The sequence below is a fragment of the Miniopterus natalensis genome, chromosome 15, assembly GCF_054644295.1.
Source record: "Miniopterus natalensis isolate mMinNat1 chromosome 15, mMinNat1.hap1, whole genome shotgun sequence".
Taxonomy (NCBI): Eukaryota; Metazoa; Chordata; class Mammalia; order Chiroptera; family Miniopteridae; genus Miniopterus; species Miniopterus natalensis.
In genome coordinates this window covers 9630334-9657467 of record NC_142095.1, presented here as the reverse complement: position 1 = coordinate 9657467, position 27134 = coordinate 9630334, and the positions used below count along the sequence as shown (strand labels likewise).

Below are 27134 nucleotides of genomic sequence, written 5' to 3'. Positions count from 1 at the left end.
AGATGGAGAAACCTGATATTTGACCAACACCCATCTCTTCTTGACAACTCTATGGACAGCCATCCCAATAAATCAGGCTGCAGAATCAGATTTGAGCCCACAGTGATATCTGGGACTGACTTCAAATTTCCTGTTTATTTCACCACGATGAAACCCAAATTCAAACCTGATTTGAATCCTCAGACACCTGAGAGGAAAAATGTATTACATAACAGTTTTGTGTCTGAAGTTCCCAATGAGAAAAACAATCTAATTTTAATACTATTCCGGGACTCTGTTCAGCATGATGGACAGTAAACTGTGTTCTTTTTTACTGGCTCGACTGAAAAACTGCTAAAAATTTATAAACTAATTTGCTACCCCTTCTTACATGGCAAGAAAATACTTCTGTTTGTAATTGCCTCGGTAGCTCACTCCAAGCTGAGAGAGCGGTGTCTATAAAGAAGCCAGGTTTTATAATTAGAAGCGAATTTATTTGTTTCAAAGCCAAGTGTTTCCCCGTGCATATCCTAATATTTGAATTCGCTTTCATTCCTTCTGTCTTTATTATCAGTAAGGGACTTGTATGAGCTTTAGATTTTTCCACCCATCTCTTGAAGTTTGCGATGCTGCTCATTTTTATATCAAACTACCCACTCGCTATTCTTAAGAACTTGATACACCCCTTCCGTATGCCCAGTTACAGGGTGTCTAAGCCATTGTTTTCCAACTTCTAGGTAGTGGTCCCATCCTACCCCTTAAACAACCTTAAACATCAGTGTTCAAGTCAGCAACTCTCCCATCATTATCTTGTTAAATCAGGGCGGGCCCCATAATATTCACCTTCCTGTTACCCCCATTTTTCATTTTTATACTGTTTCTAGCTCCACCAGCCACCTCCTTGCTTCCCTGGTAGCTAACCTGGCAAACCCACCCCACTCCAGGTTCATATCCTGCTCAGCATTTGTGTGTGGGGGGGGGGGGGGAGGATGCCGCTGGAGAAGGAACTCAGATTCTCCACGGTTTTAAGTAGGTGGACTTTGCCTCTCCCCTTCCAACGACCCCCCTTCCCCAGTCTCCCACCCCCATTCCCTTCCCTCTGAGTCCATTGAAGGGAGCTCGTTTCCTGTTCCCCATAATGGATTCAGTGGGCAAATTCTGCTTCGCGCAGTTTAAGTAGAAGGCAAACTATCACTTTTTGAAAGATTTACTCATTTCCCCAAAATATGAGACATTGCCTAAGACTGAGATATTTCTGATTACAGTTATTTATGGAACTGCCACTGTTTTATAAATACCCAAAAAAGGAAGATGACTGATATTGGATTTATGGAAATATCAGTAATTTAAAGCAGTGCGTCTTTGAGGAAAAGAGCTGCACAATAAAGCACAGCGTGCCCTCATGGACGATTGCTTGGAAACTTCACCGACAATGCTTCTGTAGAGAATCCCATTCACAAATTTGCTTTTGACTAAAAATTCCCCTTTAGCACGTTGAGTTCTGCATGTTTCCCCAAAGGCTTAAATGAGTGTGACTCACTCTCATTTGATAGTCTTTTCGCTGAAAGGCCACCTGCATCCTTTACTAAATTATTACAATATGACAGTATTAGAACTATAATTATTTTATCATTAAATGCTTGCAATTTTGTTCTTTAAACCCAGGCAGTACCTGGTGACGTTATCAGTATCCTGAGTTCTTTTTAAGGGCATGGTTTACTAAAGAATTGGGAACGTTATAGAAATGAGAAAGGGCTAGAATAAAGGGATTTCTCCTTCCGGGTGTCAGCCTGTGTTAAGCCTAGATGAGAGGCAGAAGGAAACAATCATCGATCGCCCTCGAAGGCATTACACTCTGTCTTTCTCTCCATCTAGGCCTCTCTGCTTCTCTATGATTCTGTATCTGTATTGTGAGATAGTAAAAATTAGCTCGCACTGAGCAAGGGATCTGCCCCACCATTCATCAGGCTGGAGTAACACACAGAGACCAGCAGGAGCAACATTCCGGGAAACATGTACCCGAAGGCCCCATTGGAGCTCTACAGAGTTACAGTAACCCCCTTATTCTCAGAGAAATCTTGTCCCCTAAAATCATGAACGATCACATCTTTCTGTCTGAATTTATATCAGTGAAGAATTAAACTTCTCACTCCTGCCTAGAAGACCTATGTCACTGTAACACAGAGGAGCAGCCTCGCCTTACATCCCAGGGGCAGAGTTTCACATAGGTGTTTGTGGTTCCAAAAGAAATAGGCCCCTGGGCCCCCTACGCAGTCCAGACAGGACGTGGACTCCCTGACACGGCCCTGCTCTGTTTTAAGCCTATGAAAACTCTGCTGCACTTAAATGCCGTCTAACCTCCCTGTGATATTTTCTTCTGTCCTTTGTTGGCGAGACACCCCATACTTCTGTGCCGGATGGCCTCCCTCACTGCAACGAGCAACCATTTGTCAGACTACAGTTTTATTCTTGGTAGTCTCAGGATGATGGGGCTAGCACGATCTTCGTCCATCCGTCCATCCATCCATCCATCCATCCATCCATCCATCCATCCAGGCCACCTTGGTGATAACCTGGGGCAAACTTTCATTGCTCCCGGCCTAGACTGGTATACATCCTTAGAGCCAAAGCCGTACCACCTCCCAAGAGACAGAAAAGGCAACTTGATGTGGAAACTGTGTGGGAGTAGAGGCACCGCTTAGAAGAGCATATGGTGACTTGGCTTGGAAATTTACAAAAGTGTTCCCCTAACTACAAAAATAAAAAGTGCACAAGTCTATGGGAGTGTGGGGGGGAGTATGTAGCCCACCCAGCGGAGGTTTCACAGTCCAGGTGGCTCACGGTTTATAGAACCCATTGCACGGGGCAAATGTAAAAGCAGCTAGACGGCTTCTCACTCCCAGCCTCTGTTGCCTGCAAAATATCATCCGAATACATTTCTTTTCGTTGTTGTCTCTGGGATTGAAACCAAACGTATTTTATAGGATGCTCGTCTTTCCAGCAGGAGCAACAGTATTGGGCTTCTAAATTCCCCTAAAAGTGGAATAACTTGAGTCTTTTAAATAAAATTATTTTCCTTATTTCTTTTCACCTTGGCCTAGGAAAGAGTAGCTTGGTTTTACCAACAGCAGTCTCTTTAAGGATATTACTAATATTAGCGAGATTAGTAAATGGCTCAGCATTCTTAGCCTTGGGAACTCTTTGATGCTTTTATAGTCGAAGCTGCTACAGCCCTTGGAATGGCAGCCTTTAATCTCCACGACCGAGGGACAGAGCATCTGATAGCATGTGGTTCTTTTCCCCACAAACAGCCTTGACCGTCGGTGGTGAAACAGCCGCTGCTACGTTTTGAGGAGACTGGAAGAATGGGCTGGACAGCGCCCAATCTTCAGAAGTGAGAACATAGTTAAGAGTTTTCCTGGTGGGCAGTGACTTTGCCGACTTTGGCCGTTGCCACAATTGCTGAGCAACATTTCTGAGCCTGGTAGAAAGCCTGCAGAAGACTTAAACACCCTGATATGTTAAAATCAAAAATAGGAGCCTGCTGACTCTATTCTCATGACACAATTCTTCATGCCTCATAGACGGTTTGTCATTTATGTGACTTACGTGACAATGGGGAGAATATGCTGTTATATATAACTTTGGTCAGTGGATGGCTGTTCAGTGTGACAAATAGAATTAGTCAATCGTCGACAAAGACCCAAGATTTTCAAAGTAGGGCAGGGAATGCCTGTCGATATTGGCAAGACATTGAGGTCATGAGCTGTTGGAGCTGGAGGGATCACCCAGTACTCTCATTTGTCACCTAAGAAACTGAGGTCCCGTGAGTTACACATTGTGCCCAAAGCTAAAGTGTTCATTGTCTGTGTGACCCTCTGAGGCTCCAGCGGAGAGAATTTCCTTTCTCTCACTCGTGGTAGAAATAGCCTCTCCCTCGGAGGTAGAGTCACCCTTCGCCGAAAGGGACGTCAGAAGAGTTGAAGACCACAGTTCTTCCCTGCTGGGCTTTAAATCCGTTTCCCTGGCCCCGTGCACATGGGTGTCCGTTGCCTGTTTTACTTATTGACCTCTGGGTGCCACTCTTTAGAAACCAAACGTCTCGGTGAAATTTTACGTAACATCAGGAGGTAATGCTGTTTTTCCTCTCAGCATGCCTTCGACAGTACCAATACATTTATTGAGCATCTGCTGTGTGCAGGCATTGTACCAGCATGGAGAGTATGGGGTAAGCAAAGCAAGAACAAAGATATATAACCCGGGCGCAGTCTCTTAAAGGGGCTGTTGTCGAGAAGGAGCAGAAAGGTGACCTCTTAAATCATGGCATATACATTAACAGAATAGTTTAAAGGCTTTTGGGACTACACTCCGTTCAGATCAAGAGGATTTTTTGGGGTTGGTTGGTTTGTTTTCTCCCAAAAGATACTGATATAGACTGATGTTAATAGATTTCGGAGAAATCCAATTCACATCAGGCAGGGTTCTTTTGTTTTTTAATTTAATACCGGATTCGCTTCAGGTTTAATATTATCTTCTTAGGTAGCAACTGTAGCTGTTCTCTGAAGTCCTGAAGGTTCTAATTTTGGTTGCAGCTGATTATTGCGCCCAGTCAAAAATGAACCAGTAATAAATTTGACAAATCTTTTTGAAACGTTGGGGGCATCTGTTGAAGGATCTGGTATCAGTACCAGCTATTCTTGGGAGGGAGATAAAAAGGAGAGAGATTTAAATGGAAAACATCTCCCAGAGCTTAAAAAGTTTGTGTCAGAATAATTACCCGCTTCATTATCCTCAATAAAGCAATTCTGTTTCAATTTTAGCATGTTAGACTCAGCAGGGGGTCTTAAATGGATCCGATTCGGCTCAGGACACTAGCTTTATAGTCACATCGATAGTCAGGAAACTGAGGCCCAGGGTAGTCAAGTCACTTGTTCAGGGTGATCGTTTACAACCGAGTGAAAGTCATGAGCTGACCTTCAGGCTGTCAGGCAACTGGCCAGTGACCGTGAGCACAGGGATCCTTGTGGCAGAGCTCCGGCGTGTGCACCGCATTCAGAGGGGAGGCCGCACCCTCCCGGTGGTCCCCACCGCCTCGCTTCTCTATTGCCACCTCTATTATGCCTTTGTTCAAAGCCGACCTGTTTTCCTTCCAGGCCGGCGAATTCGCCTCTACCAGATACAATCCTCCTCGCTTTCCATTCCACTTTATTTTGGGCAATCATCTGTGCGGTGATCACAGATTTCTGAGTTGCAGGAAAGTGAAAGGCTTTGGACGTCTGAGGACAGCTGCTCCAGCTTTGCTGGGGCTGGTGCGTGGACGTCGGCCTCCCAGTGCAGGGGGCGAGCCGGGGCCGCGTCAGCTGCTCTCCAGGGATCTCGCTGCCGTAACCGAGCCTGCCATTATTAGACTGTAATTATTTTTGCCTACAGCCGTCTGTAGCTCATAGATATTTTACTTTTTATTGATGTGAGATAAAAAGGATTTTGTACTCTATAAAACGGCTTTCGGAGCCATATCTTCAGCCTAAGTAAGCCCTGGTTTTCTCCTTACTCGTCGGACTCAGCACGATGTCTTCAAAAATAAGTACATCATCTCAAGGATAAAGACTATTATTAGAGCACGAGGCCTTTTGGGGGAACCATGAGAATAAGGCACTTTTAGAAGCAAGTGCATTTCTAACTTCAGATCATTTTTTTTTATAAGTTATAAATAAAAGCATTTGAGTGTTTTCCATATGCCAGGCAGCGTGCCTACAGGTTTATGCCACTTAACCCTCCCCCAATCCTAGGAGACTAATGTCACCCATTGTATCACCGTCCCTGTTTCACAGGTGATGGAAACAGAGGGTTGGCAAGGGCAGGTGACTGCTCCAGGGTCCACAGGGAGTCTTGCTCCCAAGGCTGGGTCTTGACAATTCTACACTGCCTCTTACGACCTGACAATTTGTGCCTACAAAATAAAACAGTAATTGCCTCTGCTTCCTCGCAAAGAAATGCTTTTAAGATGAGATATTTGCATTCACTGAGACATCAATAGGTGTATCGTAATGGGCGCTAGATATCAAGCGGCAGCTCTTTTGCACGTAGGTAAAGCAGTCGTAATCATCTATTTTTAAACTGCTCCACTATGTCCGCCATCACGGTCTTGTTAATAATGCCAGGCCGCTTAGGAATTACTGGTCATGAAATCTCATCATAGAAGCTTTCCTAGGGGCCTCACCTCCTGCAATACTAACTTTCCTTAATTAAAATTTTATTCTCCAAAGAAACAGCTCTATATGTTTTTAGTCAGTTAATAATGAAACTAATTACTGTGCTAAGGCTGCGTGTTTGGCTACATGTGTTTCCATCTGGGCTTCTGTGGCCGTGTGTTCCCGGGCAGCATTAGGCTCCGTGTCAGCTGAGCTGGTGTTTTGGGGGGAGGCTCCGCCTTCTCCATTTTAATCGAGCGCTTTTGTAAGGTGGTGTCTGCGTCCTGCCTGGGCTGCTAGACAGTTATTCTGATGGCCGGTACAAAGCCCCACAGCTCAGTATCAGTTGTGACTGTAGTTGGGGTAAAACAGACAACAGTCCACCCAAAATGTGCTGACCAACTTAATAACAGATTAAAAAGGATTTCCCATACGAAGAACAATTTTAAAAAATCATGGCTGAAAATATTACTAAATGGGAAACATTTTAAATGATGCGCTTCATACGGGGTGGGGCAAAAGCAGGTTTACAGTCATTTGTATGGAAAATAATACAATAATTAATAAATAACAATATAAGAATAAACTGTTTTGCATACCCACAGCTCTAGACCTACTTTTGCCCCACCCTGTATTTTGGGATGTCTATAGCAGGCTTCCTTTCAATATCCATTCACAGACCTCTCAAAGGAACATCTTACTTCTGTCGGTAGTTTCCCTTGCATCAGTCAGAGATGCCTGAACTTGTCTAAGTGACATTAATTTGCTCTCTGTCAATGCAAATGTATTCCTGTGAACTCCTCAATCCTTAACCCCCCCATCAGCACCACTCCTTTTTAATACTTAGCATCTTGATGGAGGAGTGTATTGAGAAGTGAACTTCATTCGAAATGTCTGACATTTGAATGAGAAAGAATGAGAATTATTCATCTTTCCCGGTACATGGGGACTTTTAAATTCTGACTTTTGTGACTACATATCTGGAGTTCCAAAAAGCAGAAAAAAATTATGCAGAATGGGTTTTTTTGTGTATCTGGATACAATGGATTAGAAAAAGGGTCCAAGACTGTCATCGTATTTTCAGCGTGATCCATAGTCCCCTCTGACTGTGAAATGTCAGTTGCCCTTGATCGATACACTTCCCAGGGGCCCCTATTGTTTCATCGCCCTGTTCTCCCCCTTTCAAAGGTTAGTGAGGAAATTAAGCAGCAATTCCCAAACAGTGCATTTAAGGGTTTCTAGAAGTTCCTGCTGTTACAAACAGCAAATATGTCAATTTAAAGAAGATGGATGCTTCACATTATTATAACCACCCCGTCCCTCCTCCCTCCCAAGAAAATGAAGTCTGAAGACGCTCTCCGAGTGGGAGACTGCCAGGAGAGGTTAGAAGAGAAAGCACGCGGGACTCAGTCGCTCATCTCCGTTGCACTGTTTTGAACCCAATTATCTGGCAAACTGATCTAAATACTTAGAATTCTAAGCCATACATTGTCTAACACATACGCATAATGCGCCCTTGGTTAGAGTTAGGAAGACAGAGAAGAGCAAATGTTGCAATGCATTTTATGAGGGGCACAGAAAGAGTAACCTTTCTCTAAATTCATTCAGTAAAATCTTCACTAGTTTCATAAAAAAGTATATTTCTGTATATGCATATATGCGTATGCCTACACAAGCAAACACGTGTATATATGCATAAATGTACACACATGTATGTGTGTATACATACATATATATAGTTATTGTACAGTTATCATCTGAGCTCATACACATTTGAGAGTAAAGAGGAAGGATATTAATAATTACACTAAGGAGACAGGCATTAACAGACACATACAGTCACCCTATATATAATTGCATTATTTAGCTCCATTATTTAAAAAAAAAACTGTTAGAATTGAGGGAAGTAGATTTTAATCTTCATGTTGTGCCATCTTGGGCAATGTATAGTAAATAAAAACTAATCATTAAAAGTAAACAAACATATTCAGAAGTTTAAAAGAGGACAGTGGTGACATTTGTATCTAACCTGGCTTTTTACTGGGGAGGACTCAGGCTGTCTCTAACCTACAATGTGTCTCTCTGGGGATAAGTACTTGCAGCGAGCAGCCTCAATCCTTTTTTTTATCTCACAAATTAGAAACAAAATAAAATCGTCCAAACCAGCCAGTTAATTTTTAATGCTTAAAGTGTAACATTTCCAAACATCAAGTTTAAAAAAATTTTTAAAATCTATTATGGTACTTTAACGTCTTTAAATTAGCTGTCCATTTCATTATTCATTTGGTCCCCAAAACCAACATTTCAAAAGATATTTGTTCACAAAATCGTGATTTTTTCTAACATAGTTAAATAAAAAGTACATGAAACATGTCATTTGTTAAAATGGAAAAAGGAAAATTGGTCCATATACATCATGAATATTATTAAATGCTGCAGTTGAAAGAATACTATAATATAATCAATAATGTTAATTGAAAATATACCTTTTCTTGAAAATCACTTGCTTTATGGCCTAGCACAAAAAATAGTACAGAATAGATTAGAAACATCCGTAAAGGATCTGGGGTTCTAGGTGCTGGGAAGCATTGTAATAACCTCACGAGTAGAAAATGGGCCCTGGAGTGAGCAGCTGGCCTGGGGAAGTTTTGCATCTTATCTTTGATGGGATGACAGGGGCCTCTATTTAATAAGTCACCACAAAAGATTGAAAGGTGCCTGCTTGGACCCAGGATGCACTCAGCACCCTTTTCTGAAACAGCTTTTGGTGAAGGGGAGGGAGCTCTCCTTTTCCTGAGCACTCTAACAGGGGGAGCAAATGGAGCCTATGGGAGGTGCAAGCATAGCTTTGATTAGGAGACAAGAGACAGAGGGGTGGGTTTGTTTCTCGTATGGGAACAAAAGGAGGCCTCACAGTTCACTCGGTTTTGGGGATTAAACGTGGAGTAGAGCCTCTTAACTGAAGAATACAGGGCCCTGGCTTCCTAAAGCTACAGCCTAGAAGCCTGAGATCCACCAGCGCCTGGAGTCAGGCGCACGTGCTCTCCTCATGATTCCCGTCTGGCTCCAAATACTTGCTCCCGGGGCACGACCAGCTTGCCTTTTGCACTCGCTGCTGTACTGGTGCACTGCCTGCCTTCACAGTCAGAGCTGCTTCCCTGCTTCTAGAGATGACGCTGTCCACATAGCCCAGGGGCAGGACACAATCATTGCATCACGGTCACGTCCACATGGGCTGCACTTGACCGGGCCTTGGCTCGTAGGAATTTTGAGGCACTGAAGCCTGAATATGGTCACTAGAAGGAGAAGTTCCAGGATTGAGGGGGGCGGGGGGGGTGCCGGAGGCAAGTGGAGTCCATCTAGCTACTGTTATCAACACCTAGTTTGTTTTTCATTGAGGGTGAAATTCTGCAGGGAGTGAAAATACTGTCATTTGTGTAGCACCAATTGATGGAAGCAAATGCCAACTGCCACGCAGGAAATGCCAGGTGCTAAAGAATGTGTGAGTCACATTACCCGATATCTACTTGACCTTCACAAAAGCCCTGGGAACTGGGAATTATTAGCCCGCAGTTAATAGGCAAGCAAAACAAGCTCAAAGATTTGAGAGATAACTTCTCCCCGTCACAGAACCGGTGGGTGGGAGAGACATTCAGCCCCTTGTCTGTCTGATTACAGAGCCTGTGATTTTTCCATTAAGAAGCAGAAACTCAGATTTAACATTTCAAGTCTCATTTAAATATCCCTTCGCACTATTTCATCTTGAGGATCGCTGCTTTAAATATTTGAAAAATTATGGCTACAAAACTTGAGACTAATTTATGGCGGAGCAATTTCTAAACCAAATATGCTTGGGGAATGCAAGCACCGCTGTAGAAATAAACTAGACCCCCCTTTTATCTTTCTCATTTCTCCTGAAATATGCTCTGCCCATTGTTATCAGTCTGATCTCAGCCATCTAGAGGTGCAGCCAGCACAGGAAAATGTCAAGCTCAACAAAATGAGTAGCACTGCTGGAGGTGAATCATAACGCAACTTTTTATTCTTTGCCCTACAGGATATTTAAACAGTAACATTACTTAATAGTACTTCCTAAGTTATTATCAGTTCCCTACAAACATTGCCATTTCCTCAAAATGGAAAGGCAAGCTCGAGGCCAGAGAGTCAAATATCCTGCCCCGATATCCAGTGACATAAAAATTTGAGCGTTAACATTTACTTAATTGCCGAAGCAGCCATGCTAAGTGCGCAGTCTGACACATTATCAGGTGTTAAAAAGGATCATTTCTGAGGGGAGAAAAGATCTATAAAACCAAGAGACAGCGAGCGCTCTGCTAAAATCATTATCCGACCCTCTTTAAAATCTTCCTTGGAGCAGGTTGGCCCAGTAGCTGGAGGAGTGTAACCCTTGAAGGGAAGGGTGTGCTGGTCCCTGTCTGCCCTGCGCCCCACCGCGTGGCCATTCTCTGCCTCTCCCCAGCCCACACGCTGCGCTCCCAGGCTCCCCGCCCTGCGCTCCCAGGTGGGTTTTGCTAAAGGAAGAGGTCGGAGGGCGGAAGGAGAGAGATCAGCCTCTTCAGCCTGGGCCTCAGCTGCTTCCCTTTCCCCCGATGGCCCCTTCAGCTCTTACTGGAGGCCTGTGTGGCGCTGGTTCCTCCCCTGAGACCTTCAGGCCACCGGGAGGAGACCCTTCCCGCCGTTGTTAGGCTCCAGATGCCTCCCTTGCCTGTTGGCCCCTTAACTTGCCCCCCATTGCGCAGTGCTCTGCATATAACATCTCCCCTGCACCCGTCCAGTGGAATTCCCTCTCCTGCCAGGGCCAGGGGGTGGCGAAGAATCAGCAGACACTAGTGTCTTAATTCTGGCACGTCTGGGCCGCGTGGCCCCAAGCAGTCTCCTCGGGGCCCCTGCTTCATTCTGGTCTCTGTGAAAGGAGAGCAGTCGCTCCCGCACCTGAAGGGCCTCGCCCAGGGAGCACGGCAAGGCGCCCGCGGTATGTTACTGCGCGCTTGGACGCTTGCTTTTCCGGGCTGCAGTTAGTGCAGATGGGGTCTCCACGAACCCGCTGCATGACCTCCCTCGCAGAATGTTGCCTGTTGGTAAATAACCGCTACTATCTACATCCAAACATTGGGATACAGTGGGCTGATAGTTTTGAGAGAGATGGTTTGATTTTGGGTTTTTTGCACCTCAGAAGTTTCTTTGAACCTTCAGAACTCTTTATTTTCTTTCCCCCTAATACCCTGCTGTGTGTTACCTTAGAAAAGTCTATTGATAGCTACTGGAAACCAGCTAGGTGAGCTCTAGTTCAGGTACGCAAGGCGTATTCTCCAAGTTCACATTAATGACATAACAGCTGACAGATGCGTGGCTAGGAAATAAAAATATTCCCAGCGGTCCAGTCTGTCGTATTTGGCGAAGTACTCTGTAGCATGGATGCTGGCAAGGTGACTAGCAGGAAAATGGAATTTCCACCCTGATTTATGCGAAATTCTGTGCGCGATCCTCCGCAAGCGCCTTCTTAGCCCCGGCGTCATCACCAGAGCTTGCTGGACCAGGAGATCTTCAGGGGCGCTGTGCACGGTCCATTTGAGTGGCTGTAGCTTAGTGGGGACCAAGCAGAGACTGGGAGAAACAATGAACGCCGGACGTCAGCTGTATCAGAGAAGGTAGGTGGGGTCCAGGTCTCTTGGTATTTGCTTTTCTTTTAGGCCAAACGAAGGTTGAGGCTCAGTCACAAGAGAGCATAACCATTGGCTAGCAAACTCACAGTTATGTCCTAAGAAACACGAGGCGACAAGTCTGGTTGGTTTTCCCAGATGCGTCACCGAGTGCTAACGCGGACCTGCGCATGCCAAGCACAGTGTTCCAGGCGCAGTTTTTCTCCCCTTTCCACTCCGTCTTCAGCTCCTTCCCATGTTCCTTCCTCCTCGCCTTTCTTGGGCCTATGCCTGCCCCCATCTCAACAGCAAGAGGTGGGTTAGAAAGCTCCGCTGTGCCCTCCTGATTTCCTGTTAGAAGGAACGCTTTTTTTTTCCAGAAGGCAAGAGGGTAAGAGAAAGCAGCTGACCTCTGGTCGGCTTTTTCTGGGTTCCGCTGCGACGGCGATAAATGGTTTCCTTCCGCCACCCCCACGCCTGGGAGGGCTGCGGGCTCTCTGCTCTGAGCACACTGCTTCCTCCTTCCTTCCCTTCGGGTTTTTGTTTGTTGGCTTATTTTCTGTTATGTGACATTGCAGGGTTCCTCTGGGTGAGGGCAGTAAGGGACGTTTCTTTATCAACAGCATCAATAAATGTCCTTGAGGCACTGAAGGTAGAATACAGGACTAGGCAGAAATGTATGAGACATGCTTCCTTTTCCAGAGGGTTGTAACCTACCTGGGGAGCAGACCTAAATAAGGAATAAGATAGAATTTAAGTTTCCACAGGGCGGAAAGTGTAAAGTGCAAGGGAAGGTCATTGCCTGGTGCTGGACCACCGGGATGTGTCTCACGAGGGGATCCTAATGGCCCTTGAGGGAAAGATTGTCCCCATTTTACAGATTATGTAAATGAAGTCAGAGAGGAGAGGTGGCCTCCCCCAGAGCGCTTGTCAGATCCCATCACCCTCTCTATGGGGGGGAGGGAGAAGGGATGAAACAACAGGAATTCAAGGCAGAAGTATTGATTGAGCGCCAGGGCCCAGCAGTGATTCTCAGTGTGGTCCCCACCAGACCTGTGGCATCCAGGGTCACCTGGGAGCTTATCAGAAAGGCAGATTCTCAGGCCCCACCCCCAGCCTGCTGACTCAGGACCTGTCGGGGTTGGAGCCCAGCCATCGGTGTTTCAACTGGCCCTCCAAGTTCTTCAGAAACAGGCCAATGCTAAGAACCATGGATCCAGGGAAAAGAGCTCCATATTGGGGGGTGAGGGGGAAGCAAGTGATCCGAGGTGGAGGCAAGGCGATGAGGCAGGATTAAATGGCTCACAGAATCCAAAGCTCTGATGGAAGCAGGCAGACCTCGCTGGGTGAGGATGGGCCTGGTGTAGGACTCTCTCCAGGTACATCTAAGAGTAGCCTGGTGTCCAGCCAGGGATAGAACTCACGGCATCTGAGGGTCCTCTTAGGCCCAGTGTGTTTCCATCATCATTACACTGAAGGCGTCCGTGGCATATCCAGCCCAGGGGGCTCCCTCTGCCTAAAAGGTTCAGAGAACTGGCCGTGCCAGGCAAGGCAGTGCCCCCGAGGCCTGGCAGGGAACCTCAGGCACAAAGGTTGTGACTATCTTAAAACACGCGTGCTCTGCTTGGGTGCTTATAAAGCTTTTAAGCATGATGAAGTGTGGGTATTACCCTTAAATGCTGTGGGTTGAAGGGAACAGTTAACATGTGAAGGATCTGGACCATTGCTCTTCCTACCCTGGAGCAGGCTGTTAAAAAAAATAAAGCTGCTCTGTCGCCGTGGAGACGGCCAGCCCTAGAGGAATGATTGAAAGAGTCCTCAGGACGGAGCATTTGTCCTTCGGTTTTATTTTCACTTTAATTATTGTGAAATCGGATTTAAGTGTTGACCATAGCCTCCGATGCCAGCCAGCTGGAAAGATAAGCACATTTTTGTATTTGTCTGGACAAACTGGAAGACTTCTGATTGTTGTCTCCATCCAGATAAAAACCATACTTTTAAATAACAGTTTCCCACATGGCGAGATGAAAGACAGTTCTTATTGCTGTAACTAAGAATAAACATGAGTTGATTATGTAGATAAACAGAAAATATCTCTCCATTGCTGCTTTGGGGTTGTGACATCATCTGGTGCCCAGAAGGTTCTACTTTGGGGCCATTTGTCGAAATCTTGATGAACAGACAGAATAGTAGGGCATCAGAAGTCAGGTTCCCCAAACTCTAAATGGAAACGGTATCAATGTTCATTCCCAAATTTGCCTTAAAAAACATTGGTTATAGGTTATATATATAATATATAAATTCCTACCACGCTCAGGTGTGGGTTTCGGGAGGGACTTTTTTTTAAGGCTATATATATTATGTCATCTAGAACCAGTCCATTGCTCTTAGGTTGTAATGAAATACAAACAGGTTGACCTTCTAACTTTCCTGGCATTCTGAAATCCCTAAAATCATTAGTGCTTGGCCTTTTGCTCTATATGTCCAACGAATGTGCGTCTGAGATGAAACAGAAAGCATCTTACTGATGCCTGTTTCAGCTTCTTCACAGAAACGTCATTTGATTGTCTGCTTCAGTTTACAACGCACAGCATGTCATCGTATCACTGTGTCCTGTCGACGAACTCTGAGAGTTTGTGGGACCATGAACTGCTCCTTCCTCTCTCATCAAGGCTTCCTTCGGTTACTGCAATCCCATGGGGACACGGTCATAGTCATAAAATAAATAAGAGCCTCTTTCCTTTGGATTCTTCAAGTTATCTTGGGTAGCTTCTGGTGCCTTCCCCAAATTATAGCAATTTGTCATGTCTCCCCATAAGCTCCCTGAGCTGTCTTGTGTCTTCAACCAAGTTGGCAGAGAGGAAAGACCCGGGACACTTTACTGCTGGATCAAATGAGGTGACAGTGAGGAGGTGACACTGAAAGCGGTCAGGTGGTCCAGGGAGCAAGTGCAGACCCTCTGTCTCTCAGGTCCCGTCCCGTTGGCTTTACGCATCCCTTGATGTTTAATGGGCTTTGAATCATGACAGGTTCATAGCTCTTCACCTCTCTTCCATAGTTTTAAACTTTTCCTCTTTATTTTTTTCTAAAATATAAATCCCTTACATTTATCCCATGTTAAAACAGTAACAACGCCCCCCCCACCCCCGACAAAATCTTGCCCACGCCGCGGCCCCCTCTAGCTCTGCCCAGCACTTGGCCCCCCGGCGGCTTCTCAAGGAGCCCCTTCCCGCCCGCTTCCTTCTCGTCCGCTGCTTCCCCGTTGCCGCCTCTGCTTTTGTCAAGATCACGGCTGCGTTTCTGAGCCCGGGGTCTGCTTGCTCCTCTCTTCCTGGCAGTCCCGCGGCTCTAGTCTTTGTCACCTTTCTCTGTCTCCTCATTTCCCTATCCAGGTTTCGTTTTTTCCAGACCAGTATTCCAGTAATATAATACTCCGCTGTGACGATCGTCTCAGTCCGCACCCGCTCAGAAACGCGTTGGCTCCCAGGGCAGCTATGTCCTGGCCACTCCCACGTCTGTACCTCCGAGACCAGCTGCCTGCCTGAGCCCCAGCATCCGTTTTGCTCAGGGGTTTACTGGCCATCTCCATTCACTGCCCCTCTTGTATGTTCGGCCAAGGCACCACCGTCCGCTCCCTGCCCAAACGAGAGCTTGGGGTTTGTTCCTGGGCTTTTCCTTTCTGTCATGCCCTCCCTGTGGCTCATGGATGACGGTTTCTGACAGTTCATGAGCTAAGTGTCTCTATAATATGTCCCTTCTCTCCAACCCTACCACCCTGCCTTAGTTCATGTCTTCGTCGTCTCTGCCCTGGGTTACTGCCTTCCAGGAGACTCTATCATGAGACAGTATTATTGCTAAATCTACCACTAGAATCATATTTGGGTAAGAACCGGCTGGTCTGCAGTTGAAGAAGCTAAGATAGATATCTTTGACTAACTGGGAAATACCATGTACAGTTATTTATTCTATAAAGAGGGCACTGGCACTTTTGGTCCACTATTAGTTGCCCATGAAGTAATTTTTCCTGTGGTAGCGACAGAGAAATTTCTCCAGATTGAATCTGTGCCCATAGCAATTATTTTCAACAACAGTCAGCCAGGACTAGGTTACACCCTGTAGCTATTTGACAGTGACAGTAATCCGCTCACAATGGTGTTGACCCCATGACTTTTGACCTCATGGTTATTCTGTTTTATCCAGCTGATCAAAAGCAATTCATCAATGAAAATATCCAACTGGGGGGAGTGCTATTGAGGGGACAGTTATTAGAGCCACCTCCCCCTGACTTTGCCCCAAGCCTAGTCTGGGGAATCTGGGGAAAGAACTCCTGTTGCCTTGAGCAGCAGTTTGCCGCCACCCAGCCTGGTTTTCTGTCCATGATGAACCCTGGGAAAGGTGCAAGAATGCGATGTGAGGATGCCACGTTGGCTTCTAAGCCACATGGCCTCATTAAGAAAGTAAAACATTTGTGCGCCTCCATGCAGCTGTTCTCCCCCTTGGGTTGTTGAAGCTCGCTGGCTGTCAGCACAGCACTGTGGGCCTGAAAAGTTCAGAGAATTACTTCAATAATATGACAGCCTCTTCCATTTAAAATGGAATTCAATGCTGGCTCCCCTCAGAGGCATTCATTGAAATTCCGTGCATGATCCATTCCTCTAGTCATTTAACAATGTCTCTCATGTTTGCCCTGATTTTTTTTAAAAAAGAGGAGAAAACCAGCTTTGTAGCTGCGATAACATGGATCAGGATGGTATAATTGCAGTGAGGAGGCCCCCGAGCCTGCAGTAATAGGATGGTTCATCTGATGTGTGTTGCCATTAGAAAATGACCCATGCATGCGTGGAGGTTCTCGGGGGACAGTAAAGAGGCTTTTAAGAATTACACTCTGTGCAGTGTGAAAGCTAATGAGCAAAAGAGCACGTACGAAGAAAACTACTGCTCCAGGAAGCATGGTTCCACTTAGGGCCTGTCCCAGCTCTGCTCAAATTCATTAGGATGGACTGGTCATCACTGGGACGCGGCTGTGTTCCCCTGTTCCCCACGCAGCCTCCCTGCAGATCATTCTGCATCTATTCCTAAGGAACTAAACCGACTGAGTAATAAATGGTAAGCAAAAGAAAGGGGCTAGATGCTGAGAGCGTCTATAAATAAAGCAAAGGCCGACACTGACACAAGATAAAATAAGTCATAATAGGTCTTAAGAGAGAAAAAAGCAATTTCCTGTATTCCACTTTTTGAATTCTTGGGAGTGTTTCATGCTATTTTACTTCATGCCTAAGAACAATATAGCGTCTGATTATGATTTCCAGGCTAGGTATTTTTATCCAATATCTTAATTTTTTGACATGTTTGAAGATTAACAAAGGCTTCCAGTTAATCTATACTACCCCTCATTTTAAAAGTCCTGCTCAGAGCTTGAGGTCCCATACATTGGGAGGCTGGCATAGAGGAAAAAAAAATGCTTCAAAAGATTCACACCTGGTTTTTCAAAGCTGGCCCCCTTGGTGTCACACCTGGGGTTTATCACCTTGGGCTTGTATTGGAGCAGGACAGCTCTGTAAAGGTCTGTGAAATCAGGTGACTTCCTCAGTGCATGAGGACCCCGGGTTCAGGAAACCGTCAAGATACCATGATGATCATGCCACATCTCTCTTCTACCACCCAAGGCCACCTGGACCGCTAAAGTGCTACAGGTAGAGAGGACTTCCTGTCTTAGTGACAGTGCCCTAGTAACAAAGTCAACCTTGAGAACAAATCCATCGTGTTCGCAGAATTACAAAGCATAATCATAGCAGTCTATAAACTCCAAAAGTACAGCTTACGTGGCCCGGGGGATCTTGATTTCTCCCGGCCTTCACCTGACATTCTAGATTGTTCCGCAGAGTGCCTGTGTGTCTGTTTTCTCTTACTTATTTTTATCATTCCAAACTAGGAATATTATTTTTGTTTCCAAAAGTCAAGTGACTGTCCTAGGGGCAACCAGTTGCCTGGAACAGTCAAACAACCAAATTGATCTCACATTTAATGCGGAAATAAATCATTTTTAACTTATATTTTAACATCGCTGTGAGAAAACAATTCAGAGAAAATATACAGTATCCAGAGACTGTGCAGAGGGCCATTATTTGAAAAGGCCCTGGTCATTGAAAACTATAGCATCAGCTAATTAGAAACGAATGAGGTACATGAAAGGACTAGAGTCCGTCTGACTAACCCTCACCCCACTCCAGCCCAGCTGCGTGTCTGGTGCCCCGGTATCTGAGTTACAAACTTTGACACTGTTATTGAGTGGGATGAGTTGATTTCAGCAGGGCAGGGCAATTATGTTTTGCCTTTGATTTCCTTTCTTTAATACTAGCAAGATCTTGTTCAACGAAGTGTGGATCATAATTCTTGTCTGCTTTACTCAATTGTTTCAACTACTGAGAAAACAATTAATGCAGTAAATGGCCATTGAGTACCTGCCACACTAAAGGGATGATGTTAGGGTATGGAAGTTGGAAGAATGTACAAGAAATAGTCGACCATCTAGCGAGGAAAAGCAAGGGTGCCGAAGTCAGGAAACCACAACGTACATTCTGTTCCCTCCACTCCCTGTGCGACCCCAACTCCCCTCATGTCTCTAAATCACAATTGTCTTCTTTATAGAAGGAGTTTAGCCACAGTGACTGCCTCCCAGGCTTGTTGTGACAATAAGGGAAAAGCTCTTAATTCACTGTTTGGGTTAAAGTAAGTGATCAACAAGTAGAGCTCCTTAGCTAGTTTATAATGGAAAGGCTTCAAAGAAGATGAAAGTGTAGAGGAATTGATAGGAAATCAAGAAAAGAAAAACAACAAGCAGATATTGGAAAGTGGTGCAATGCATGAACTATAAAAATTCAGCAGAAGGAGAGGCCAGTCCTAGAAAAGCATTTTTCTTCATATTGCTCCCCAGCTATGCCCCAGCTGAGCTACTGTAATTCTGTCGCGCAATTATGTACAAAGAGCAGCGTTTGGATTCCTAATCAAACAGCCAGCTGATTCCTTAGGAACTTGGAGAAATATTTGTACTTTAACTCATCCAACATAAGTGATTTTACATTAAGGAGATTATAAATTTCAATCGTTTGCAAAGCCATTCTGCCATATTAAGAATACTTCACTTAACAAACATAGCATGAAAGTGACACTGCTTGGTGGGTTGGGGGAGGTGGTGAGAACTACCTGGCTTCTCAGTGAATTTGCTCTGTGGATATTTGGCCTCTTTAACTACGCCCTTCCCCATCTTCAGCCTCCAAAACCAACAACAGCCCGGGAAACAAAAACCTGAAAGCACAGGTTACTACTTTGTCATTTCATTCATTTCCAAAATGTTGCATCTGTACCATAGTATTCAAATACGAGTTTAAGTAATGTCAGCCGCAGTCATGCCAATTTATAATCCCCCATCAATTTACATTCCTGGGCAGAATATTAATGAATTATACTCAAACTACAAATAATATCCAACTGCTGTATTTTAGTAGAAACACTCTGACGCGTTCAGATTGATAAGACCCAGACGTTTTAAATCCTAAAACTCCTCAATCTTAGCAGAATGCATCCTTTTATTCGCTAGGAGGCATTTGTCCACTCCTAACCTTTTTACCTCCAGAAAATAAATGACGCATGTGACCTGAAAATTGAATTAATCTTGACTGAGAAAGAAATAATAAAAATCGCTAATGTCGTCATGATCGCCACAGCACGCCTACGGGGCAGACACTGCTGCTGTTGCTGTTTCCCAAGATGTATTATATCTTGCTAATCCCCAATAAATATGAAAAACCGATCATTTCGCAGCCGAGAATCGACAAACCGGAACACATTTCTCATTGGAATGGACGAGATAAGCAGGTTGCCACCACGCGGCGTCTGCCTCGGGCGGGCTGTGTCCCGGCGCCGCCGCGGTTCATTCTTAGGTCACTGCCCGCACGTGTCCGCTCGGCCGGCCCAGGACCAGAGTGGGCGTCACGGCGCACAGCCCCTGCCCCGGCTGGAAGGCCACCCTGCTGCCTACCTGCTGTGACAACTGGCAGCAACGGGTACCTCCGAGGAAACCTCATTCCGGCTGTAAATCTCTTGCCCCGGAGAGCGAGCTGAGGAACGAACGGGATTCATGAATATAAATTGGGCTCTCTTTAGACTTAAGTTTTCATCTTGAAACTGGAGCGCCATTCGCTCCCCACGTAAATCTTGATTTGCCTTAAGTGTGTTGACGGTGGGAAGCCCAGCGCCACGCGTAGCTGAGTATTAAAGTGCACAAATCACCCGGCCGAGGAGGCCCCTGCACCGGTCTCAGCAGGTGACTCACTCTCTGCCCTGCAGTGGGAGGCGGCCACACCACCTCCTCTCCGCTCTCTCCTCTCCTTGAATGTTACTTGAGGGCCCCCTCTGCCTTCCAAGACGTCCCGTTTATCGCATGTCTTAACATCTCAGTTACCACACGACTTACTTGCTCTTTACCCCAGCTTGGGTTTGGAGCTGGCGTAACCGTGAGTGTGGCCTAGGCGCCTCGGCTCATTTCCGAGCAGGCTGAGAGGGTGGGAGGGTGCAGCGAGCAGACACCGAATTACAGAGGCCCCCACCTCTCCCGCCCTCTGCCCTCTCCTCTTTCTGTCTGCCTGGGAGCTGTGTGTGTTCTGCCAAAAGCCCACTGAGGCCAGCTGGGCTTTCATCATATGACCAAATTCAAGTCAAAAAATGTAAGGCCTTTCTCTCCTTTCAACCTGTCCTTTGGCTCTTTGGCCAGAAGTAAGGCTTTATTATCTTTACCATCACAGGGACTCCGGGATGGGTTCACACTGCCTGCCCTTTGCCATGGCACTGAACAGTCAGGGAGACTGTTGGTCCTAAGTTTTCCACAACCACCCCAAGTTATTTCCTTACGTATTTGCACAGTTCTTGTTACAGTGAGTTTGATGTAGCTAGGAGTGATATAAAAATAGAATAGTAAAACAGCAACAGATATATAACTGTATGAATTAGAGGAAAAGACCTAGACAATGGGAAAAAAGAGAAAACTATTTTTTTGGTTGCAATTAATGTTAAAAGAAATTTCTCCCAAGTGCCTCTGCATATGAGGCATCTCGGGAGGGAGGGAGGACTGTGACATGGCCTTAGTCACATTTCTTGTCCCCAAGTCTGATGGTTTTCCCCTGTTGTGTAGGCTGTAAACATGTTTAGGGATGCGGGCCTCGAGCCGATGTTACTAGTCTTTGTAGACCAACAGAGCACGTTAAAGGAAGGCTCTAGCTGTGTACTGTGGGCACAAGGTAGCTGGTGGGGAGGTCGTCATTACTCTTAATTGTATACTTCATAGGTGGTGACTTTATAAAAATTCAAAATAACTCAATACATTAAAACTATGAAAATAAAGCAAGGTGGATATGAACGTAAAATAAGGGGACATGTAGAGAAAGTCAGGGGGTGACTTTATAAATGACATGCTTCTCCAGCCACTGATGGCGGGCACAGTTAGGCCCCCCACGCTCCCCACCTGGTGTTCCAGACTGACTACCCCTGTCTCGTTGCCTTTAATGAGTCAAGCTGATTTCCTAACTCAGTGGCTCTCTCAGGCTACATTTCCACAATATTTCTAAGGTGGACAAAGATACTTTACTGTACGGCCAAGGATAGTAAAACATTGACTTCCGTAAAGACTATAATGTAATCTGATCCTGCCTCACCTTCCCCAATATAAAGGTAAAACTCTCAGGTGCACTCAAACATAGGTTACTTATTAACAATGCATATCGATTAGGAATTTATTTTATTTTACCTTCTGTTCATTTGCTAAATCTAGTTGTGAGACTTAGTTTAGTGCTTGTGTTAAGAAAATCTAAGATGTTAAAGAGTCTCCTTCAGAGAATTATACTAAGACAGCAGCTGCACTTGCTCCCAGGTACTCGGTGTGTTAATAACATGGGCTCTGGAAGGACCTTGTTTTACGGCAGGAAGCAAATGTTTCATTTCTCTGCCATCATGACGCTTCACCTAAATCATTACTTCCTCCCCAACATTTATAAGAATGGTTCACAGTCTCTCTTTAAGAATACTTATGTGCATATATGCATTGCCCACGGACACAGACAATAGTAAGGTGAAGGCCTGGGGTGGGGTAGGAACTGGGTGGAGGGGGACAGTGGGGGGAAAAAGGGGAGGACATCTGTAATACTCTCAACAATAAATATTAAAAAAAAGAATACTTAAACTACTCGTGGTGATTAAAATAATTAGATAAATGTTGGCCTGCCAAAAGAAAAGGAACCCAACCAATGACCCACCCAGAAGGACACAAACAGATAAACCTTTTAAATGTTGCCTCTTGGATCATCTGTTACACGTGCGTGGTCACTTACTGGAGTGTTTTACCAGAATGTTCTCACAGAACGAAAGCATGGCATACCCTTCACTTGCTGTGACAGCCCTTTGTTTAAGGAAATGGACATTGAGTCAGTCAGCGCAGGGAATCATTTTGTTCATGATCATGGACACAAAAAGTAGATGAATGCATGTGAAGTCAATAGGCTGTTGGGTGGCCTCTGGGTGAAATGAGGTTGTGCAGAAAGGTGAGAGAGTAAGAGAATGAGTTGACTTAATTGGAAAAGAACTTGATAGGCAGTGAATTCTCTGAATATCATCAAAACCAAAGCCAAAGACATATAGGAAAGATATAATGTGTAGCTGTCAACTGATGTCCATAGAGGTTCCTGTGTTTGTGTCATGAAGAATTTATCATCGTCACAACATGCTCATTGAACTATTCTGCATCAATATGGAAATATCAGTCAATTTTAGGGGGGAGAATGCATTCTTATTAGATAAGCATTTGGATAACACATTCTTGATGTGGAGATTGAGAGGACTCAAGGTTGGCTTGTAAACAAATGCTCTCACCCCACCAAATACCACTTGTGATTTTCCTGCCACAACCAGTTCAAAAGGTGGTTTTTCTTTGCAGGTTACCAGCCGGTCTTGTCTGGTCAGCAGGGGTTCCAAGGCCTCATGGGAGTGCAGCAGCCGCCTCAGAATCAGAGCGTCATGAGCAACCAACCAGGAACTCCGGTGCAAAGTGTGATGGTCTCCTACCCAACCATGTCTTCTTATCAGGTGCGCATCGGCAGGGTTATAAAATAGCACTGGCCAAAGCAGAGGCTGTGGGTGCATTCTCCATGCCGGGTGGGTGCTAGGCACAGCCACTGTTGACGGTTGACTTTGAGTCAAGGTTCTAGGAGACAACTAGAACATGGGAAATGCATGCTTCTATATCTACTGTGGCTTACGCATGTCCCGCCAAGAAAGTTCTTTAGTCCAAACTTCTATTCATGAAGATCTTTGGGCATTCTATGGAAATTTTACTTATTGGGAAGAAGCCCTCATGACAAATTCCCATTCATTTTTGTACACACCCCAAAAAACTTTATTTATCACAATTATAAGAGATTTTAAAATGGCATCTCAGATTCATTCAAAGGGCATTTATGGAACCCAACAACTGCATTTTCCAGACTAAATCTATATTGGATGTTTAAAAAGTGTTATGCACCCTTTTGTGGTCTGCATCCTGAAGCTCACTGGAAGGGAAGTGAAGGGTAGTGAGACGTTTTCATAATTACATTTAGCCGCACCAGGCAACCAGGTCCTTCTGGCCGTAAAGAACCTATCCTCAGCCCTCCTACCCTGACAGTCCTTACTCGCACTGAATCAGTGTCTACCTCCAGCTTCATATTAAATGTTCTCTAAAGCTGCAGGCTGAGAGTGACTTAGGTCCCTGGGACAAAAGCCCTTCTTGCTACAGATGGCTCCAGGCCACTTTGTTTACATAAAACCAGAATAGGAGCATGGCTTTCCAAACAGAGAAATCCAGACTGGGAGGTCCAGAGTGCTATCCCAGGAGAGTAACAAGAGAGGGGACAGAAGCTCAGCACTAACACCTCTGCTCATTTACTGCATAGCAGATGTGTACCAAGCATTGTACATCATCCTTGCAGTCCTCTCGGGGATCATTTGAAGTAGGTGATATTACACAAATGGTCTAGGGAATCAGAGAGGTTAAGTGGATTGTCCAATGCGAAAGAGCTAAGAAAAGGCAGAGCTGAGATTGGTGAAACCAAAAGCTTGAATATTTTTCAGGACATCACAGTATTTCATTGGACACCCAATAACAACCTCTTCATGAACGGTTCTCTCTTGTGTCTTCCTACAGGTGCCAATGACCCAAGGTTCTCAAGGACTGCCCCAGCAGTCATACCAACAGCCAATCATGCTACCTAACCAGACAGGTCAGGGGTCCCTCCCAGCCACTGGAATGCCTGTTTACTGTAATGTCACACCGCCGACCCCTCAGAACAACCTTAGGCTGATTGGCCCACACTGTCCCTCCAGCACTGTCCCCATGATGTCGGCGAGCTGCAGGACAAACTGTGCGAGTATGAGCAGTGCCGGGTGGCAGGTCAAATTCTGAGCGCTCTGGCCGGGGTACATTTCCTCCCATATTCCTCATGGCCTTTAAAGGAAGGAGCAAAGTGGGGAGACTAGCTGAGGACTTAAGTATTCACTCAACACCCAAATGGTTGCTGCTGGCATTCTGTAAAAAACAAAGACTAATACACACATTAGCTGGTTAATGGTGCATATTTCCGTCATGTCTGCTAGGTATGCCTTTATAGCTTAGCTAGTGACATGAATTCATCAAGGTAAGATTTTCTCCTACCACTGAACACCACTGTGTAGACCATAATATCCCTAATTTGGATTATTAGTTTTGTACTTTGTGTTGAGTTTGTGATGATGAAAGTATTTAAAAAATTATATACTGAACTCATATTGTACCAAAGCTGTAATGGAAAAGCAAAGAATTGACGGCTGGAAGGAATAATTTATATACACTATAGAGTTTTCTTTTTTTAATGGACATATACTGTATTGTAGTGTTTAATCAAAATAAAACTATTTGACCTTATGGAGGAAGGTCATGTTTTTACCACCAGTTTGGCTCAGTCTGTCTTCCAATATGGATTTGATAATATGTCACTGGTGTCCCCTTCGAGCTCTATTTCATGAACAAGTCACAGAAAAGATGTTCCGGGGGGTTGTAAGTGAACTGGAATCACATGGGGAGGTGTCGTAGGCAAACACTTAGCCAACTGTAATTCCTTGTCCCGCTACAGCAGGGGTCCTGGAGGTTAGATGGCACTGAACTCATCCATTCATTGAATTCACATTTTTGAAATGTATACCTTGGTTTTAGTTTTAAGGCTATCGGATACATGTAGCTATATTTCCCCAGTTAGGAAAACCCAGGTGTCTTGGTAACAGCAGTCCTGTACCAAACCCTGTTTCACCTTCATTCAAGTCCCACCATTTACCTGGAAATCAAAATTTGCTTAAATGGAAATTAGAAGGGGCATGTTCTAATTCCACCGATCATATTGGGTCATACGATGTTAAGTGCCACTGGTATTGATTCAGAGGCACTCGTATTTAATGTTTGTCCAAGTAACTGAAAATAAGGTAAAATAGAGCAATAATTGAGTCACAAAGATTCAAAACATTGGCAAAAAATTTTAAAAAAGCCTTGTTCCAGGCCTTGGCCAGGTAGTTTAGTCGGTTAGAGCATTGTCCCGACATGCCAAGGTTGCAGGTTCAATCCCCAGTCAGGGCACATATAAGAATCAACCACTGAATGCATAAATAACTGGAACAGAAATGCATTGTTTCTCTCTCTCCCTCTCTCTCTCTCTTTCTCTCTAAAAATCAATTAATAAAATTTTTTTTAAATAAAATAAAAAAAGAGGCTTGTTTCTGTCTAATACCAAAGTGTTTAATCTCCTATAGATTCTGCAGTTAGGATTGATTTGACAAATAGTAACAGAACTCTGAATGTCAGCTTTGGCCCTCTGATAGATGTTTAATGGGGTAATAAAACCCCAGAGCTTTTGCTTTACTTTCATAGCACAATGACTAGTAGTTTTGTATTCTATACTCTCTGCCTAAAAACTATTGTTACCAGCAACAGGGCTAGACAAAGTATATATAGATAATTCCCATTGTTTTTCATATTATCACATTCTTTATATTAGATTTTTTCCATTTTCATGTTGTTTAGCTGGAGACAGAGTTAAGCAACTGGTTAAGAATGTTACCTAACAGATTATCATTTCTTAATTCTATACTATCATTTTATTTTTCCTTTAAAAGGGAACTTTTACAAATACTCTCCTTAGCTCCATTCCTTGTGAAGTCTGTCCCATTTTCCCAAATCTCAGTCTACTGATTTCTTCGTCCTAAATAATCCCAAGAAAAATGTTATAAAAAGAGGATGTTGTTTGGTTTTTTTAATTGCGCCATTAAACCAATAAGCTCAGTAACTGTTAAACTAATAGCTGCTCTGAGAAGGAGCAGTCTGTTTGCTAAATTAACACCTTTCCCTAATGGAAGGAGGGAGCTGACCAATACAGATTCACTTTTGAAATATATTCTCTCTAGCCCTGTGATCTTGGCAGTGGTCCCAAACTCAAGGATCCAAATATGAGTCTGAATGTTTATCTTCTTTTCATAGAATTCTGGGAAATGTTGATCTTTTCCTTAATGATTCCTAGAACTACTGAACCTTATTGCCCATGGATTTGAAACATGCATCATACTAGTGGTAAAGATGGGCCCTCTTTATCTTGGCCACTCTTCCCAATATGTCTACACTCTTTCAGATTTAGGCACTGACTTTAATTACATAAGTCCTTTTGGATACCATCTCAGGCTGAGCCTTCTCTGTTTGCACTAAATATTGATATCCAGCTCTATTCCAGATCTTAAGTTTTGTTTACTGTCTTTCACATTAGAATATTTGCGATGGGTATGTATTTGATTATTTCGAAATTATGTGGCTCCATTCAAAATAAGTACAAATAAATTAAAAGCCCTTAGATTTAGTGCTGTAAATGTTTTCATACATTTGGTTATTCTGTGATAGTTGGAACCAAATGTTCTAACTGAATTTCCACCATAATTATTTTATTGTTTTAATATAGTTCCGCAGGATGTGGGCTGGGGGTAGAAGAGTGTGTTGCATAACATTATGGGAATAGAACTACGTAATTAATTATAAGTATGGCTGGAGGGTTTAGAATCAAGTTATAAATCATCGTTAACAAAATAAGTGGGAAACATATGAGCCAGAGAAACTTTACGAGAGAGAGTTGAAGGGCAAAGCAAATACAACTGGGAAAGAAAGAATGCTGAGGCTAAAATGGCTTTGAGATCTAATAAATGCATATTTAGGCCC

The 27134-nt window shown here is 44.4% G+C and overlaps 1 protein-coding gene across 1 annotated transcript in view; it reads left to right on the top strand.

The window, feature by feature from the left end:
* Positions 1 to 24839, top strand: part of ARPP21 (cAMP regulated phosphoprotein 21) — a 92152-nt gene extending 67313 nt beyond the window's left edge. Inside the window, exons 19-20 of the mRNA XM_087824877.1 lie at positions 22812 to 22960; positions 24057 to 24839. Coding sequence (XP_087681003.1) covers positions 22812 to 22960; positions 24057 to 24314 — 407 coding nt within the window. The 3' untranslated portion in view covers positions 24315 to 24839. The remainder of the gene's footprint in view (positions 1 to 22811; positions 22961 to 24056) is intronic.
* The last annotated feature ends 2295 nt before the right edge of the window (positions 24840 to 27134 follow it).